At 47.2% G+C, this 16,576-nt stretch overlaps 1 protein-coding gene across 3 annotated transcripts in view; it reads right to left on the reverse strand.

Annotated features, from left to right (window-relative positions):
- The window catches only part of LOC125331430 (contactin-4), a 273,122-nt gene that overhangs the window by 24,819 nt on the left and 231,727 nt on the right, over positions 1 to 16,576 (reverse strand). For all 3 annotated transcript variants that reach the window (XM_048315396.1, XM_048315394.1, XM_048315395.1), the window contains one exon: positions 4,915 to 5,042. In XM_048315396.1, the coding sequence (XP_048171353.1) occupies positions 4,915 to 5,042 (128 nt within the window). The remainder of the gene's footprint in view (positions 1 to 4,914; positions 5,043 to 16,576) is intronic.

Raw genomic sequence — 16,576 nt, forward strand, 5'->3', positions numbered from 1 at the left:
CCTTAATTGTGTCCTAGAAATAATTGGTGTCAGTGGAAATAGTCCAATTAGAGCGGAATATTTTCCTTCGCAATTTCACGGGCAAAGATTATGGCTTTCCTTGTCAATTGTGAAAATCAAGCCTTTGCTGCTGGTTGTGACTCAGAAGTCAAGAAAGGTTTTTCCTAACTTAGAAATAAGTTTTATTTCTTAAACATGAGAATGCTTTACATGTTCTCATGAATAAATCAGAGCCTGCACAACTCCATGGCACTCCCTGAGCTTTTTTTGCCTACAAATCCCCGATTTAGAGATTCTGGAGAACAAGGTCATACCCTCAATTGACTTCTCCTCCATGGAATTTTTTTAAAAAATGTATTAGACTCGATAAGGAATATTCAGTCATGTCTGGACTACATATAAATACTGTGTTCAGCAAATGCTAAAACAAAATTGAAGAATGATGAAACTTCTTTTGATGGTTTCAGAGTTGACTCTCTATCCTGGTTTTGACACCAGCTGAACACAGACCTCGTGTGCTATCCAGGAAAATTACAAAAAGCCCAGAAAATATGGACAACCCCTCAAGTGCTGCTCTGGGATCATTCCTTTAAACTCTGCCTCTCTTTTTTAAATTATATTTTGTGCTTTCAACAGCAGGTGTCACTTAACCAGGTCCTTTTTTAAGGGCTGAGGCATAACCAATGTGAATTTAAGATCGTGTTGAATGATGAGGAGAGAAAAAGAAAGACTTTGCATGACCTTAAACACTGCAGGAACAAGGCAGAGCTCAGTGACAGAGGGGCCACTCGTGTTTCAATATGACCAACCACTGAACCCAGAATATGGGTGGGAGGGATGGAAAATGCCTGCAGCAGCTCTCTGGGACAGCTTTTCCACAGCAGCAAAGCAGAAGCAATGGGGGAAAAATCAGGGAGGTCTAGAGAGGCTCCTGGGAATGGGGACAGCACTGAAACAGGTCAATAGATTTCAGTATCTGCTGTAATTTCCCCTTGGTTCGTGTTAAAAAAAACCCAACATCTTAATGTGTGGTTTACTCTTCCTCTTAGGGAAAAATCTAAAGCTCCACTTGAAGGAACTGATATCCCACTTACTCCAAAGTCACTTTAAACTCAACAGAGCTGAGAACAGCTGGCAAAATTCAGTTATTGGAGTTCACTGATTAAAAAAACCCCACAACCTAAACCAAACCCCACGGACACGAGGAAAGCACAAGACAAATTCCGAGCAATGAAGTTTCAATTCTGCTCAAGTGATGTTGAAACAGAGACAACCACAGGTGGCAAGAGGGGACCATCACATCCCCCTGCCAGTTTCTGCAGAAGGCAAATGCTGTGTCCTAAAGGACTGGAATAAACACAGTGAGAATTCCAGGTTTAAAGGCAGCAACATTTGAAGTCTCTGAAAAGTTACTCGATAATGGGCCAGAATTTACAGTATTTAATCAATTTCAACTGCAATGCAGCGCTTCAACGTTCACACAGAGGAATAGGCTCGGAATGAAAAATGTGCTATTTTATAGGAAATAATTTGAATCACTGTGCTGGACAAAATCAAGACTATCAGTCTATTCAAGCGTGAGGGAAAAATAACCTCCTGACATTATCTTTGTGTTCTTTTTCTGCTAAAGTGCTACGGATTCCAGCCAGCAAAAGTTCTCCTGCTTTTACTGCCTTGAGCCCTCCCGTGACAGCCCAAACGAGATGAGCTCACAGCAGTAGGAAAATGTTAAAGGTGCATCATAATTAAACAGGAAAATAAAGCCATTGGAACTTGCCCTTGTCAGAGAGGCACCAACGTGACCGGAATTGCTACACTCCCCCACGGGAGCACACAGGCACCAACTCTACCAAGGATTTAGAGATCAATTTAAATAAAAATGTATTTAGATAGATGTATTTAGATATAGAGATGGATTTATAGCTGAGCCCACAGCCCAAAGGGAAGCAGATGTTTGGGAAGCAGCTGTGGGTCAATGGGGGGACCACGATCCATTCACCTCCAATGTCCCCAAAGCAAAGCTGGCCACGGCTTAAATGAAAACTATTTAATGTGTCTGGGAACATGCCAGAACAGAACAGTCCCACATGCCAAGGACTTCCTCATCCCAAAAAGAAGCAGTGGTGACACACAGTGATCAGCTGCATTCCCATCACCAGCTTGTTTGGGCTGCTGCATCCACACCCCACCTCACGTGGGTCCCACTCCCTGGGATATCAGCACAGGAGCCTCTCCTGGTGCTTCCCAAATCCAGAGCTTTTATTGCAGTGCCTTGGAATCAGTTTCCTCTTTCAGCCTGCTGCTGTACCAGCCAGTTGATATCACTGCATTAAATACAAATAAACTCGTATTGTACAGGCTGTGCCTGTTTACTCTGTTTGTCATTTAATCCCCCGGTACTCAGAGAGTCTCTAATCTTTCTGTATGTTGGAAGAATTGAACATTTAGCCTCAAGTACAAGAAAAAATGAGGGAACAAGATGGAAAATTAATATTTATACAATACATGGAAACACACACCATGTTTCACAGAGCTCTGAGCACTGCCTTAGAAGGAGCTGCTTCTCCAGCCTTACAAACTCAATCCTGCTTTTTAATTTAGAGGTCAAACTGTACATGCAAGTTTCTAAGATTTCAGGTCTTGGAGGCCAAGAGGCTCTCATTTAGCACCAGCCAGCAGAACAAACCCAAAGTACAGCTGCACTGGTTCAGAAAACCACTGGGATTCACCCAGCCTGATAGCAGAATGTTAATACACAGCCCTATGGGCACCTGTCAGAATTTGATATTTTTTAAACTGTCTACTCATGCATAAAATGCATATTTATTCATCCCTCTCTGGTTGTTTGCCAGAGAGTTATTTTAAGCTCCTTGGTTCTGGTGTAACATACTCCTCTCCTCCTCCCATCCTTGCCTATGCTGTCTCTGACACTCTCGGCATCTCTCCCTGAGAAAGGAAACTAAAAGAAAAATAAGGGTAGCCTGCAATATTAATGGAAGAACACAGGAAGGTTAGGAAAAATGTCTTGACCTTCACAGTTTTTTACTCCATGACATAAGAGGAGTTAGAAAAGAATGTAAGCATATCTTAAGGTCAAAAACCACACTGGCTGTTCAATTAGTCTTTTTGTACACCACAAAACTGAGTTAAAACAAGGAATTCACTCATGTTTCTGTCCAAACTCACACATGTTTTACTTAGGGCAGAGAAACTCAAGCATTTCACTCTATAATACAATATTTTACACAGTTCATTTGGAGTTCAGAATAGTTTCTGCTCTTTTATAGTTTTTATGGGCCAGACTTGGAAACTGCATTTCTCAGTTTGCTGTTAATATCCACATCTCAGCCTTAAGAGTTTATTCTCTGCTTCATGCACATGCATCACTGCCATTAATGCAAAGGGAATGGAGTCAAAACAGAGCACTGAGGGGGGAAAAAGCCCTCACTAATCCTTTATAACCTCAGTGTGCAGAAAAGTGATTTGTGGAGCACGGGAACGCAGAGATCAGGTACAACAACTGCCGAGGTTTTCCTGGGAGCTGCAGGCTATTCCTTGGGCCTAGAGGAAGGAAAAGCCAGGGACTGCAGAAGCTTGACTGCAATAACAGAACCCAATCACTCTTGCTGCCAACAACTGGCTTTTTTTTATGGTGGGAGAAGCAGTCCCTGAACTGCAGCCCCTGATTCTTCCCCCTCGGGGTCTTGCAGCATGTGGAAAACCAGGACAGCCCAGCTGTGCCCAAGCTGGAGCTGAACAGCTGGAACCCCACCCTGGGCCGTCCCTGGGCAGCCTGGGGAAGGGGCTGGGGCTGGATTGGCTGTTTTGCTCCCTGGTTTTGCTCTGGGACAGACTGAGGCTGATCACAGGCTACCCAGGGAATGCCCCTGGATCCCTGGAAGTGTCCAAGGCCAGGCTGGATGGGGCTTGGAGCAACCTGGGATAGTGTAAGATGTCCCTGCCCATGGCAGCAGGGGCAAAATGACCTTTAAGGTCCCTTCCACAATTTTGCTAATGGATAAAGTCCTCCATGTTCGGGCTCCCTGAGCAGCCCTGTCCTGGCTGTTTGCTGCAGGTGCCTCCTTAGGGAAACCCAGGTTAGGAAAAGGCAGAATCAGCTCCTACAGAGACCTCACTCTGGTCTTCACTTGTCTCTGTTCTTGTTTTCAGGGACCAGCGTGACCAAATGCCACACAAGGGACTCATAACAACCCCAAACCCAAAGAATTGTTGGGGGCCCTGTGCTTCCCTACAAGGTTCAGAAAATCCCAGACTGGCTGGAGTTGGAAGGGACCTGTGGATGTGTTCCAGCTATAAAAACCTTGGATTAAAACCTGCATTGAAACATTTTAAGTATTTCCTGTATACCACAGAAACAGTTGACAAGGAGAGCCTCTAACTGAGTATGATCCATCACTGCCAATGTGTGGGAGAATTAAAACTGACAGCATTAGAGCTTTCTGATTGATTTATCACTTTGTAATCAATGCTTCCTGATTTGTTATCCAATATAGGTTTTTCCCCAAAGAAGAAGGAGATAAGAGAGTGATTGTAAGGATAATAACCTATTATGTTCATGGCCTATAATCATTCATCAGACATTGGACTACTCATCAGCAGGCCAAAAATTAATTCAACACATTCGTCAGTGTCTCTCACTGTTTATCAAATTATTCCTTTAAATATCTTGGTCACATTATTCCTTTCCATATCTTTGTCAAATTATAGCTTTTACTTTTGAGAACAACATTTGACAGAACATGAATGCACGTGAACAAACACTCGGAATTCCTGAAACGCTGAAATTCAGCCCTGGAGGAGGAATAATGATAATAAATCCAACTTATATATTAAAGAATGCCTTATCTATTAAATAGTGCCTCAGACACCCACAATAAAAGTTGATTTAGTCACCTTTCACCACCAGGCTGCCCGTGCTGCTCGCTGTCCCGAAGTGGTTGGTGGCCACGCAGGTGTAACTCCCCGCGTCCGACTTGGTGACGTTGACGATCCGCAGGCTCCCGTCATCCAAAACAGTGATTCTGCAAAGACAGCACACACAGGAGGCTTGGTTTTGGGTTTTTTTTTAAGCCAACATAAAACCCTTTTGAGTCTGCATTAATTATGGATAGTGAGAGCAGCAGAGAGCCCTGCCCTGCGCGGGGAGCTGAGCTGACGCGAGTCTCTCTGGACGCGCTTCATAAATAGTGAATGCATCATTTACATGAGTTTTCTGTGTCTTTACTCGAGGGCAACTTTCATTTACACATCAGCAGCTCGTGTAGGTTTTCCACATGCTGTACTTTGCTATTCAGCCCTCTCACCATGACAACTCTGCAGCACGTGGTGCTCTGGCTGCGTGGCAGACCCGGCGCTCGCTGCCTCGCGGTGCAGACGCCGCTGCCGAGCAGATGCGCTGGAGCAGGTGTTTCATTCCGGAGGTTTTTCCAGCAGGATGATGGCTTTTCACAGAGCTGCCAAGCTCTCCACCTCTCTGCCTGTGTGTCACTCAGCCCACGGGGTTTATCTGCAGTGGCGCTTGCAGGTTACAAAATCCTGTTTCACTCCCATCCTCTGCTCAGCTGCACATTCCCCACCTGAACAGGGCTGTTATTGGCAGTCCCTTGAGGGCAGGAGGCAGGTGAGGAGGGAATGGTAATTCCTGGGTGATCCCCACCTGCTCCTCTTGCATAAGAGTACTTCAGGCTCCCCTTGCTCTCTCAATGAGCTTTGCCTCCTGTGACATTTTTTTTCTGCTCTGCTCTAAGTCAGTGAACACAGGAAACCTGACTTTGCCCAGTAAATCCCATTGAAACACGAATTACTTGTTCCCTGTGGAGGCATCATCTAAGGAGACTCCAGAAAACCCTTTCTCCTACACTAAAATCACATCTTTTAGCAACATTTTTCCTCCTCAGAATCACGTCCTGCAGCACAATCTCCTTTCTCACCTTCAGCCACTTGCAGACCTTCATGGAAAACCTTGTATTAATTCCTGCCTTGTCCTGCTCAATTATTTCCCAATTTCACTAAAATGAAGAAGCCTTCCTGCATTTTTAATTCCAATGAAGCTCTGCACAAGTGAACAGAGAAATTGGGAGGAAAGAACCTCAGCAACAGCGCTGGCACCACTGCAGGAGGGCTCAGGGGCACTTCCCTCCTGAGGAGGCTTTAAGGAAACACTTGGAGCTCTGGGACAGCCCTGAGACAGCTGAATAAAGGCCCAGCCTGAGCCAAGGCACAAACTCAAGCACCAAGGTCACCTTGGGGCTCCTTGGCTCCTGCCAGCTGCAGCCACAGGGCTGGGCAAGGTCTCCAGTGACCCTCAGGAGTCATCAGCTCACCCAAGGGAGCTGCTGTGGCTGCCTTTTGTCATTCCACAGGCTCTTGGTGGGCACAACCGAGCTGCAGAGCCCCCATTCACAGACCTGCTTCAACAAATGGCACAGACTGAGTGACTGTGCCAAGCCAGGAGGAGGAAGATGGCACAGGATGCTCTGACAGCAGAGCCCATCTCTGTCCTGGCTCACCTCTCCCTGCCCTACTCCTACTCCCAAGAACTGGCAGGGAGCAGGGGCAGAGGTGATGTTTCACCCATCAGCAGCAGTGATATTAATAGGAGCTTCTCGGCTGGCTCATGGTCTCCAAATCGCTGCAGTCAGTAACGCTCTCTGCTGTCATTTATTTCTGAGGGACTCCAGGATTTGCTCCTGTGGCAGCTGCTGCAGCTCAGTGGTCGGAAGGGAGCAGTGGAGAGCTGCTGGGCTCACCTTCAGCACTCCGTGGGCACACCTCAATGCTCGTGCTGCATCAAACCTGTGCTGGAGTGGCCACGCTGGCCTCCGGCAGGAGCTGAGCAGCATCAGGAGCTCCCCAGGAATTATTTGCTGCTCTTATCAATTGCAGGTCTTCAAGAAGAGCAGGGCCTTTCTGAAAGCTGAAGGTGCTCTTGGAAAACATTAAAATTCCAATCAATATGAAGCAGGACAAGCTCAGCATTGTGCTCCAGCTCAAGGAGGACCATAGTGCTCCAGCACTGCCCCACCACTCTCTGCCTGCCCTCTCTCCCTCCACACTTCTGCCACCCCAGGAAACCCAGAAAAAGTGCAGTTTTATGTTGGGGTCCCTCCCCCGCCGTGTAGCCCTGGGAGAGGGGCCCTGAGGGCACAGACACGGGGCTTCCCTGTCCCTGCTCAGCCTCGTTCCCATTGGTTGGTTTGTGTCCCCTGCGCGGGCAGAAGGACCCTTGGTCCCGTGACTGGGACAGTTCCTCAGCAGAGCTCCGGCCATGCGGCTGGAGAAATAAACATCTCTGAAACAGCTAGCAAGAATCTGTCTGTCCATTATATATTTCCTTTCCACGGGACTCCTGGTTTGATATATGCGTGTTGCAGGATCCCCACTGCAACAAATGGTGGAGATTTGTGAGCAGAACGATCCCCGATCCCTAAGCGACTGATTTGTGTGAGTAAACCCTGGAAACTTTGGATTCCTCTTCTTGGTTTTGCTTTGCTATTCCATATCTAAACTATGGAGGAACCGTGGGAAGACTCTTGGCTCTCAGAGCCGCATATGGACATTTATCTTAAACTTAAAATGATTCTTGAACAACGATTTGTAAATTTTAGCTTGATTCAAGCTCAAAAAGAACTGAAACACTTCCTGGCATGGTTGTTTAAGAACTTTTTCTATGTTTCTTGGGATTTAATTCTTACCAAGGGCTTTTGGAAAACCGTTTGGACACAGTTAATACTAGAGTCAAAATATATGCCGATGGAAGAATATTTTCGTGAATATTATTTAGTTACTGAGACTGTTGAGCAGTGTCAGCTGTGTCCTGGTGAAGGGAAGCGTGGCGCAGGGACCGTGCGGCCCAGGCCACGTGCACCGAGCGCTCTGCAAGCAGCAGCGAGGCAGTTCCCGCGCGCGGGCGGAGCCACGCGAGCCGCAGTGTCGGTGGCGGAGCGAGGCGCGGCGGGACCCGGCGGTGCCCGCCCGGTCCCGTGCAGCGCGTGGTGGAGCGAGCCCCGTGAACGCCCGACCGAGAGAGGCGGCACGCGGGCGGCGGCTGGCGGCGGTGGCGATGGAACGGAGCCGCGCCCGGCCGAGACGCGCGCTGGAGCGGGGCGCGAGGGGGTCGTCGCTCGGGGGCCCGGCCGAGACGTGGGTGCAGCGCCCGGCAGCGGCAGCGAAGCTGCGACCAGAGGAGGCGACGCACGGAGAACTGAGCGGCGTGGCCCGGCCCGGCCCGCGCAGCCCCGAACGCGACCCCGGGAAGAGCGCGCAGGCACCAGCAGCCCCGACAATTCCAACACGGGAGCGACCGAAGGAGAGAGCAAAGACGCAGCGAGACAGAAAACAGCAGCCACTCGGAAAAAGGAAAAGATCATAGCAACTAAGACCTTAGGGATAGTAAAATGGTATAATGTTAAGCAAAATTATGGTTTTATAACAAGGTGTGACAACCAGCAAGACATATTCGTGCATAGAACTGCTATTAAAAAGAATAACCCTGAAAAATGCATCCCAAGCTTGGGAGATGGAGAGGTGGTGGAATTTAATATTGTATTAGGGAGAAAAGGGTTACAAGCATCGCAGGTCACTGGGCCTGATGGTGTTCCTGTAAAAGGCAGTATATATGCAAAAAATCGTAGTCATGTTAGACAGTATCTCCATTGTAAGCCCCCCCTACAGTCTCCCTTTCCTAATCCCACCTTTCCCTTTTACCCTATGTCCTATAACCCCCAGTGTACTCCCAATCCGTTTTTTCATCCATGGTTTCCCTCACAAAACCATGCTTTTGCCAATTGTTTCCCCAAAAATCCCTTTCCAATGCCGAGTGGGGGATGAAAAGGGGGAGGGAAGAAGTTAAACCCTCTCCTGCCTCAGTTTCCCCACAAAGCATGCTCAGAGAATTCTGTCTCCCTTCTGTCAGCCCTAAGATGTTCCAGAGAATCTGTTTGGACATTTAAAGACTCAGGAGGGTGGCTTGTTTTGTTTTGAAACTGTTCTTGTTATGTTTATCCAGTTGTTTTCATTCTCCTTTTATTAAAATAAAACGGGTGAGGTGTTGGGGTCCCTCCCCTGCCATGTAGCCCTGGGAGAGGGGCCCTGAGGGCACAGACACAGGGCTACCCTGCCCCTGCTCAGCCTCGTTCCCATTGGTTGGTTTGTGTTTCCTGCGCGGGCAGAAGGACCCTTGGTCCCGTGACTGGGACAGTTCCTCGGCAGAGCTCCGGCCATGCGGCTGGAGAAATAAACATCTCTGAAACAGCTAGCAAGAATCTGTCTGTCTATATATATTTCCTTTCCACGGGACTCCTGGTTTGATATATGCGTGTTGCAGGATCCCCACTGCAACAGTTTTAGATTATTTCTGTAGAGCTGAGATCTTATTTTTAGTTATTTACGCTTTATTTTCAGCCATATGGCTGAAAGCTATTTACTGGCTAATCTCTTTCATAGATCATTTTAATTGTGTCTCTTGATGAGGCCAGATTTAATTTCAAATTCTAATGCCTTTTCTGTCTCTGCCTTTCTCCTGCTACTGGTTTCCTGCTAAGTTGTCCTTATTCCCAGTGTAAGACTGGTTTTCGGTTGATGTGGACTGGATTGCCCTGGAGACACCTTTGGATCAGGACAGCTGATCCACCACCAGCCTTGGTGCATCTCAGGGAGCTTGCACTGCCTTTCTTTCCTTCCCTTCCTAAGATGAGAGTGTGGTCCCTGGCTTTCCAGCCTGAGCCCACAGACATCCTTTAACCCCAAAACATCTTGCAAAGAGCTCAGGAGAAACCTGCCCTGAGTTCTCCAAACCCCTTCCCCAGAGAGCCTCCAGGCACGTTGAATTCTCGTCTGGTCTCTCAGTAACCCCCTCCACGCTCCTGTAAACGAGCAGTGTTAAAAGTGACAGATAACTGTACAAGTTAACTGATTTTTTCCAAATAAATCAGACCATTAAAACCTCTCTGCGACTCATTGATTAGGAGGCCTTATGGTTATGTGGCTCTTTTTGCTGAAGCTGCTTTTCTACAGCAAATGTTTTGTCCTCTAATCTGAATCCAATGTGTTAAAAGTTAACAGATAATTATTTGTACACTTGGAAATTTGTTACAGTTAGTTGAGAAAGGAGGAAGGCCTCTCACTGATATTGCTAATTCCTGAATTTTCTTTGCAGGCTTATCTGCATTAAACGAGAGGAGAGGCTCATTTCAGGCCACTGAGGTTCTCAAACTGCTAATTGGCTCGAAAGCAAACAACCTTTCAGCCACAATTTTAAGCAGTTTGGGTGAACAAGTTCCTCCAAGACACAAAGTTCGAATTGAATGAAGCACTGCTCAGTGTGCTTTCTCCTCTGAAATACACCCTCAAAATGTTTTCTAGCCAGATGCCTGGGAAGACATAAAAATAAACCCCATTTCCCATAAACACACATATCAGAACAAAGTGTTGGCTGCTGAGTGTGCACCTCTTTAAACCACTACAAACTCAGAAAAGGAGCTACTGACTTGCTATTGAATGTTCTGGGCTCGCTGACTACTGCCAGCAGTGGTAACAATAAATAAAAATATAAATCTCTTGTTGCACAGGTTAATGAACTGCTCTGCTGCTAACCTGGCCCATGGTCACTGCGAATATCAGAGAAAAATCAAAGAAGATAAAATATCCATTTGGAAAAACTCAAAAAACCCCAAATTTAAGATTGTTTAGTATCCTTATAGAAAGAAAGGTCATCTATTTTAAACAGAACATTTGTAAGAGAGATTCTGGGGGTCTGTGTTGTCAGCTGGAGATTTCAGGTCCACAGAGAGCATGGACAGGTCTGAAATTAGGAGATAAAAGCATTGCTTTCCTAAACTGAAGCGTTGGGTTCTACTGCAGGAAGAGCTGACCTTGTCAGTGTTTTGATCAGAACTCTTCTGGGGAAAAAGGACCTTTAAAAATGCTGAAAACACCCCTCCCCAGCCTTTTCCTCCTTGGCCATTTTCATTTCGCCACTGCAGCAGTGAATGGAAGAAATTGCTGGACACTTTGCAGCAGCCTAAAGAAGCCGCCAGGCACGGAGCTCCCAGAGCAGCTCCTGTGACAAGGGCAGGGAGTGACAGCACAAAGGGAACGGCTTCCAGTGCCAGAGGGCAGGGAGAGCTGGGATACCCATCCCAGAGGGATAACAGCCTCTGGCTCAACACAGCAACACTCGCTCGCCCCGCGTCTCCAGGAGCAGCTGGAGATGGATGAAGAGTTCAGGCAGACCTGGAGCAGTGTAAGGAGAAAGAGCAGTGCATAATCACTGGGGTCTGATCTATTGGTGCTTATTCCCAGCTCATGATCCACCTGCCAGCTCTGTAAATCCCCCACCAGCAACTGTGTTACCTCCACCCCGAACAGAGCATGGCAGAGCTGATTCATAGAGCCCTCTGCAGCACTCCCCACTGCTGGGCAGCATTCCCAGGAGCAGATAAATAATCCTCCACCAGTAACATATGCATTTAGAGATAGAAATTGTCCTGTCGAGCTCAGTAAGAGTTTTATCACCAACTTTGCGAAATGAGATCAAGCCCTCACCTGGAATATAAACCATAGTGGAAAACTGCCCAACTCCCAGAGCACATCATAAAACTGAGTGCCACGAACCATCTGCAGCCCAGCTCCATGGAAATCTGACCTCTGGGCATCTGGCTGCATTACCTGCACCTCCCAAAACGTGCCTGCTGCTCAGCTTTGGCCTCCCACTTTGACAGAATGTTCCCCTAAAATCCCAGACTTACAGTACCCACCGGAACATCTTGCTCTGGAGTTTAGTTACAAGGAAATCCATGTGGCTCCTGCAAGCAAAGCCCTGAAGAGCCAGGGGTGGTTGGACCTTCCACCTGCCCCTTGCAGGTGGAAACCCATGCAGGATGAGGAGCAGGGCCATGCCCCAACCTTCCCAATGGGAATCCTTCCCTGACTCCCAAAGCGCACCCAGCCCCGCTGCAGAGCTGCACAGCCAGGTGGCACGGCAGGCATCCCTCCATATATTCCTCTCAGCTTGCCCTGTACTTGTCTGTTCAGGAGGTGGAAACACGAGGGATCTGATAAGAACGAGGTCCAGATGCAGTGCCTGTGGCAGCTGGGCCGTGCGCTCCCTTCCCGAAGGACACGGCACAACTCCGGCACTGCAGATTAGAGCCCGGTGTTTCTTCGGAGCAAAAGTGATCAGAATTACAAAGGGACTCGTTTTTTTTCCTCCCTCTCAAATGGTTTCATTAGCACTGCTGCAATGAAATAAGGCATTTTGTTTTCTTATCTAATCATTTTAGCATTTTAATTTATGAAATACAAGCATAACTAGCCTTGCTTTCACTCTTGATTAAACACACGCAGCCGAAATATTTCATGCTTAGCCAAGTGAATATTTTAAATATTTTTTCCCCCATGAAACAATGTTTAGGATGTCCGATTCTTTTTCTATTACAGGGAGAAAAGATGTCTTAGAGTAAGCATTTAAATGAATGTCAGCTGGAAGAAACACACACTGAGTGCAATTTGAGATAAAACTACCATTGATCCCTTCATGTACAGCCTTTGTGGCAGTGGTGACGTGGCTATTGAAAAGAGACACTGGTGCCAGAGTTCTTCCAGGAGATAATCAGTCTTCTGAGAGAGGATTTGGGTTAAATGTACCTGTGAAAAACAGTGTATTTCAGCCGACATGATGAATGGCCTATTGTTCATCCTCGCTGCCGTGCCTGGGCTGGGGGGGCTGGAAGCAGAGAAGAAAGCAGAAGCACCAGGCAGCCCTGACTGCAGTCTCAGCACTGTATTTGTTCCCTCTTTTCCCAGAGTTCTGAGGCAGGAATATCTAGAGCAATTTTTAGCCTAACAGCAACTTTGCCTCACGCCACAACTCCGGGCAATTGCATTATTTATCAGATTATTTCTATTTCTATCACATGTCTTTGTAACAGTTTACTACCTTCTAAATAATGCTTGCCACGCAATGAGGTGGGGACTGGGTTATTAAAACCATCTCGTGGATGTGGTACTGACCATTAGGCTATTTTGGGTAAACAGTGGAGTTTATAAATCCTCACAGGTTTTACTGCTCAGAGCACAGCCCCCCCAGATCAGGGACGCAGCTCACGAGGTGCTCATCACCTGAAGAATGGGCTGGTTCAGGGTATAGTGCACAGGTGATCACTCCTGTGGCCCTGGGATGCTGTCCCCAGGTGTGACTCCAACCTTGTGTTGCAGAAATCAGTAAGAGTCAGGTCGGAGCTTTCTGCTTCGTAATGTTCATCGCCACTGAAATACCCCGAGGCCAAAGCCAAGGTCTGGGGCTCCACTCCACAACTCTGGTGGTGCACAGAGGGAGAGAGCCCTGGTCCCAGACCCCACCCAGCCCCCTCTCCTGTCACCTGAGACCTCCCACCCTTCATCAACACCAGCCCAAACCCTCAGCATCCCCCCTAAGCAGGCAGGGCTTTCCAGGCTGGGGCATCACCCTCGTCCTGTTACCCCAGATGCTTCTGAAAAGGGGCAAGAAAGGGATGGAGTGGGACATCAAAACAGCCTGAGGGCTCAGAACACCAACCTGAGCAAGGAGGGGACAAACTGGGACTGTTCTACAGCTGTCAGGGTAAATCCAAGGGAAAGGCAGGACGATCCCGTGTGCTGGAGCACCATGAGTTTTCCATATGATCATCCATCCAAACTCCATCTAAACTCCCTGAGTGGACACTCCTACTGTGCACACAGTCTCCTACACACCTGCACCTTCTTGCCCTGGCAGGTGTGCCTCAGACAGGCCCCCAGAGCTGCTCCAGTGTTTATTCATCTGTAAGGACCTGTCTTTTCATGGTTCACAGAAGAACCTGAGATAATTCAGAGCCTCCGTCAAAGCCCATTTAATTTAGTGCACGTCTCTCTCTCTCCGTGAAGGCAGCAGCAGATAAGTCCTGCCTTATCCATGACAACTGACAGGCCTCTTAGCAGCAAACCCCCTATAATTAATTTCAGGTAAGAACTATGTTTGCTCTAAATAAACTGAGGTAAAATCCTGTTGCATCGAGTTCAGCAGAACATCTCCCACTTCCCAATATCCCATCCAACCCTGCCCTCTGGCACTATCTGTCCATGGAAAAAGCCACTCTCCCTCTTTTGGTACTTACCATAAAAACCTGTAAATAATACTCTAAAGAGAAAAAAAAAAAAAATAGAAGGTATTTTGCCCAGATAACTATTTTTGAGAATACAGTAGTGGCCCCTTTGGGAACATCAAACATCACAGCAGCACTGAATTCAGCATCAGCTTAAACCAGCCATGGATCTGGCATCCGAAGTTTTCCCACAATTTTGTTTTTCCACCAATTGTTTATCTGCAGTGACGGAGCAGTCCAAAGCAATAATGCTGCATCCAGCCATTATTAATAGCTATAAACACAAAAGCTGTGGTTTGTCATCATCCTCCCTTTGGTCTGTACATTTTTAAGACAAGTCTGGAAGTGACAGAACCTCGTCCTGATGGAGCGGGGAGGCAGAAGGAAAGGAAGGGAGCATTTACAGCTGTTGGAGACTTCACGTAGATTGTTCAGAGATGCCTGGAATTATAATTCAAATATAAAAGTATCCCTAGGTTATCTAAGAAGAACAGTTCTCTGGAAAATATCTTTCTTAAGGGATGCTGATAAAGGGAGGAAACAAATGAAAACCAAACACAAGCACTGAGAGGGACCCTGAAGGGAGCGAGGGGGCCATGGAGAATTTAAAATAATAGAAACCTTTTGCCTTCTCTCCCAAACCACTCTTTTTTCACTACACACAAAATTAAAATAAATACAGTCAGAAAGCCCATGCCATGAAAATAAATATTTGAGGAGGCAGATTTGAGTAAAGCAAAGGAAAGCTTTGTTTTTACAGCAGCTTTCGTTCCTGACGCGTGAGGCAGTGACAATTTGATACGGGAAGATTCTGCAAGTCTAGAAGGGTCTGATGGTGCAAAGAGCCAATTTTCCATTGATTTTGGTGGGAAATGAAGACCATCCCCAATGGGAAACAGCCCTTTTGACACAGCCCCTCCACCTGGCAGTTTATTTTATAGACAAAGCTGAGAGTTTGCTATAAACCCTGAACGCTGTGAGGGCACCACGAGGGACAGGGATGATCCACACTCCAAACAGAAGGCTCAGGACCTGGACCAGCTCTTGCTGGTGGCAGTGGAGGGGCAAAGCACACTGAAAACCATGTCCTGAAAGGCTAAACCCTCCCTTTCTGCACAATTAGCCAGCAGAGACACAGCTCTCCGCATGCCTCCTCCTGCGCTCGCAAGCGAGGAAAATCCTGTGTAGGCAGCAGCAGGTGCTGCAAAGCCACTCCTGCTCTCACTCTGTCTAATGTTCAGTGAAATATTTGCTGTGCTCAGTCTTCCAGGGCACTGGTATAGCCCAAAGCATGGAAATTAAATGACTTCTAGTCCATGAAGAGGGACAGTGGAAGTCCAAGGAATTGTTTGGAGTGCAGCATCCAGCCACCTACACCAACAACTCTTCCTGACAAGGACAAGCCACCACCCTCTACCCACAGCAAACGCTGGGGAGGTTTGTAGAACTTAAGAATCAGAGGGAACTCCACTGGAGCTCATAAAAATATTCTCTTATGAGGAAAAAAAAATCCATGCAAGATTTTCAGTGCATCAGCTGCTGACACAAACTGTTTCTGGGAGCGTTCGTGAGATCAGAGCAGAGGCAGCAAATGCATTCTCAGCTTATTTGTTCCAGCTGATACCACCCGAATTCAAGCCCAAAGGCACAGTCTTTCAAAGATAACACATCTTTTCCTCTGGTTCCAACAAAAAATGCCCAAAGTACAAAGACAAATTACACACTTGGCTTGTAATGGACGTTAACAGATTTGTGAGATCCAAGGACACATTTACATCACTTCAAAACAATGTTTGAATAACCATCAAAAATATCACCAAGTCTGAAATGTTCATTAGGAATCCTTCTTCCCCTTTAGACAAGTAATGATTTCCTTGGATTTTGAAAGTGCATCTCAAAGTATGGCCCAAGCTGTAGAATCATTACCTGCTTGCTCTTAGTCATAAGATAAAAATACCCAGGAAACATTTGATAATAATTTTCTCCTTTAGAATGCTACAGACTTACTAAAATCATTATCACTGTTTTCTTCAGCTGGAGGACAAGTGGGAAGTTACACATCAATTGCAAAGTGCACTCAGGAGACTGCTCACAGGCATTTCTTTGGAAAGCAGTGGCTGCAGGCTGTGCTCACCACGGAGCGAACCCCGTCCTGCCGCCTCCGACAGCGGCACTGCAGGGAGGGACTGGCTCCTTCCTGGAGCAGCTTTACACAGAGGCAGAAACAATTTATAGCTGCGTGTCCAGCACCTAGAGATGAATTTAATAATCATAAAACCATGAGAGCCTCAAGCAGGAAAAGCAGCACATGACACCTTTCTTTTAAGGACATCTGGACGTCAACATGGGACACGTCTCGCTGTGCTCCGGAGGTCGGACGCCTCTGGGGCAGAGCTCTGACTCCTCTCCACCTCTGCAAGCAGGGCTCTGCTTTT

The sequence above is a fragment of the Corvus hawaiiensis genome, chromosome 11 (assembly GCF_020740725.1).
Source record: "Corvus hawaiiensis isolate bCorHaw1 chromosome 11, bCorHaw1.pri.cur, whole genome shotgun sequence".
In the NCBI taxonomy this organism is placed as follows: Eukaryota; Metazoa; Chordata; class Aves; order Passeriformes; family Corvidae; genus Corvus; species Corvus hawaiiensis.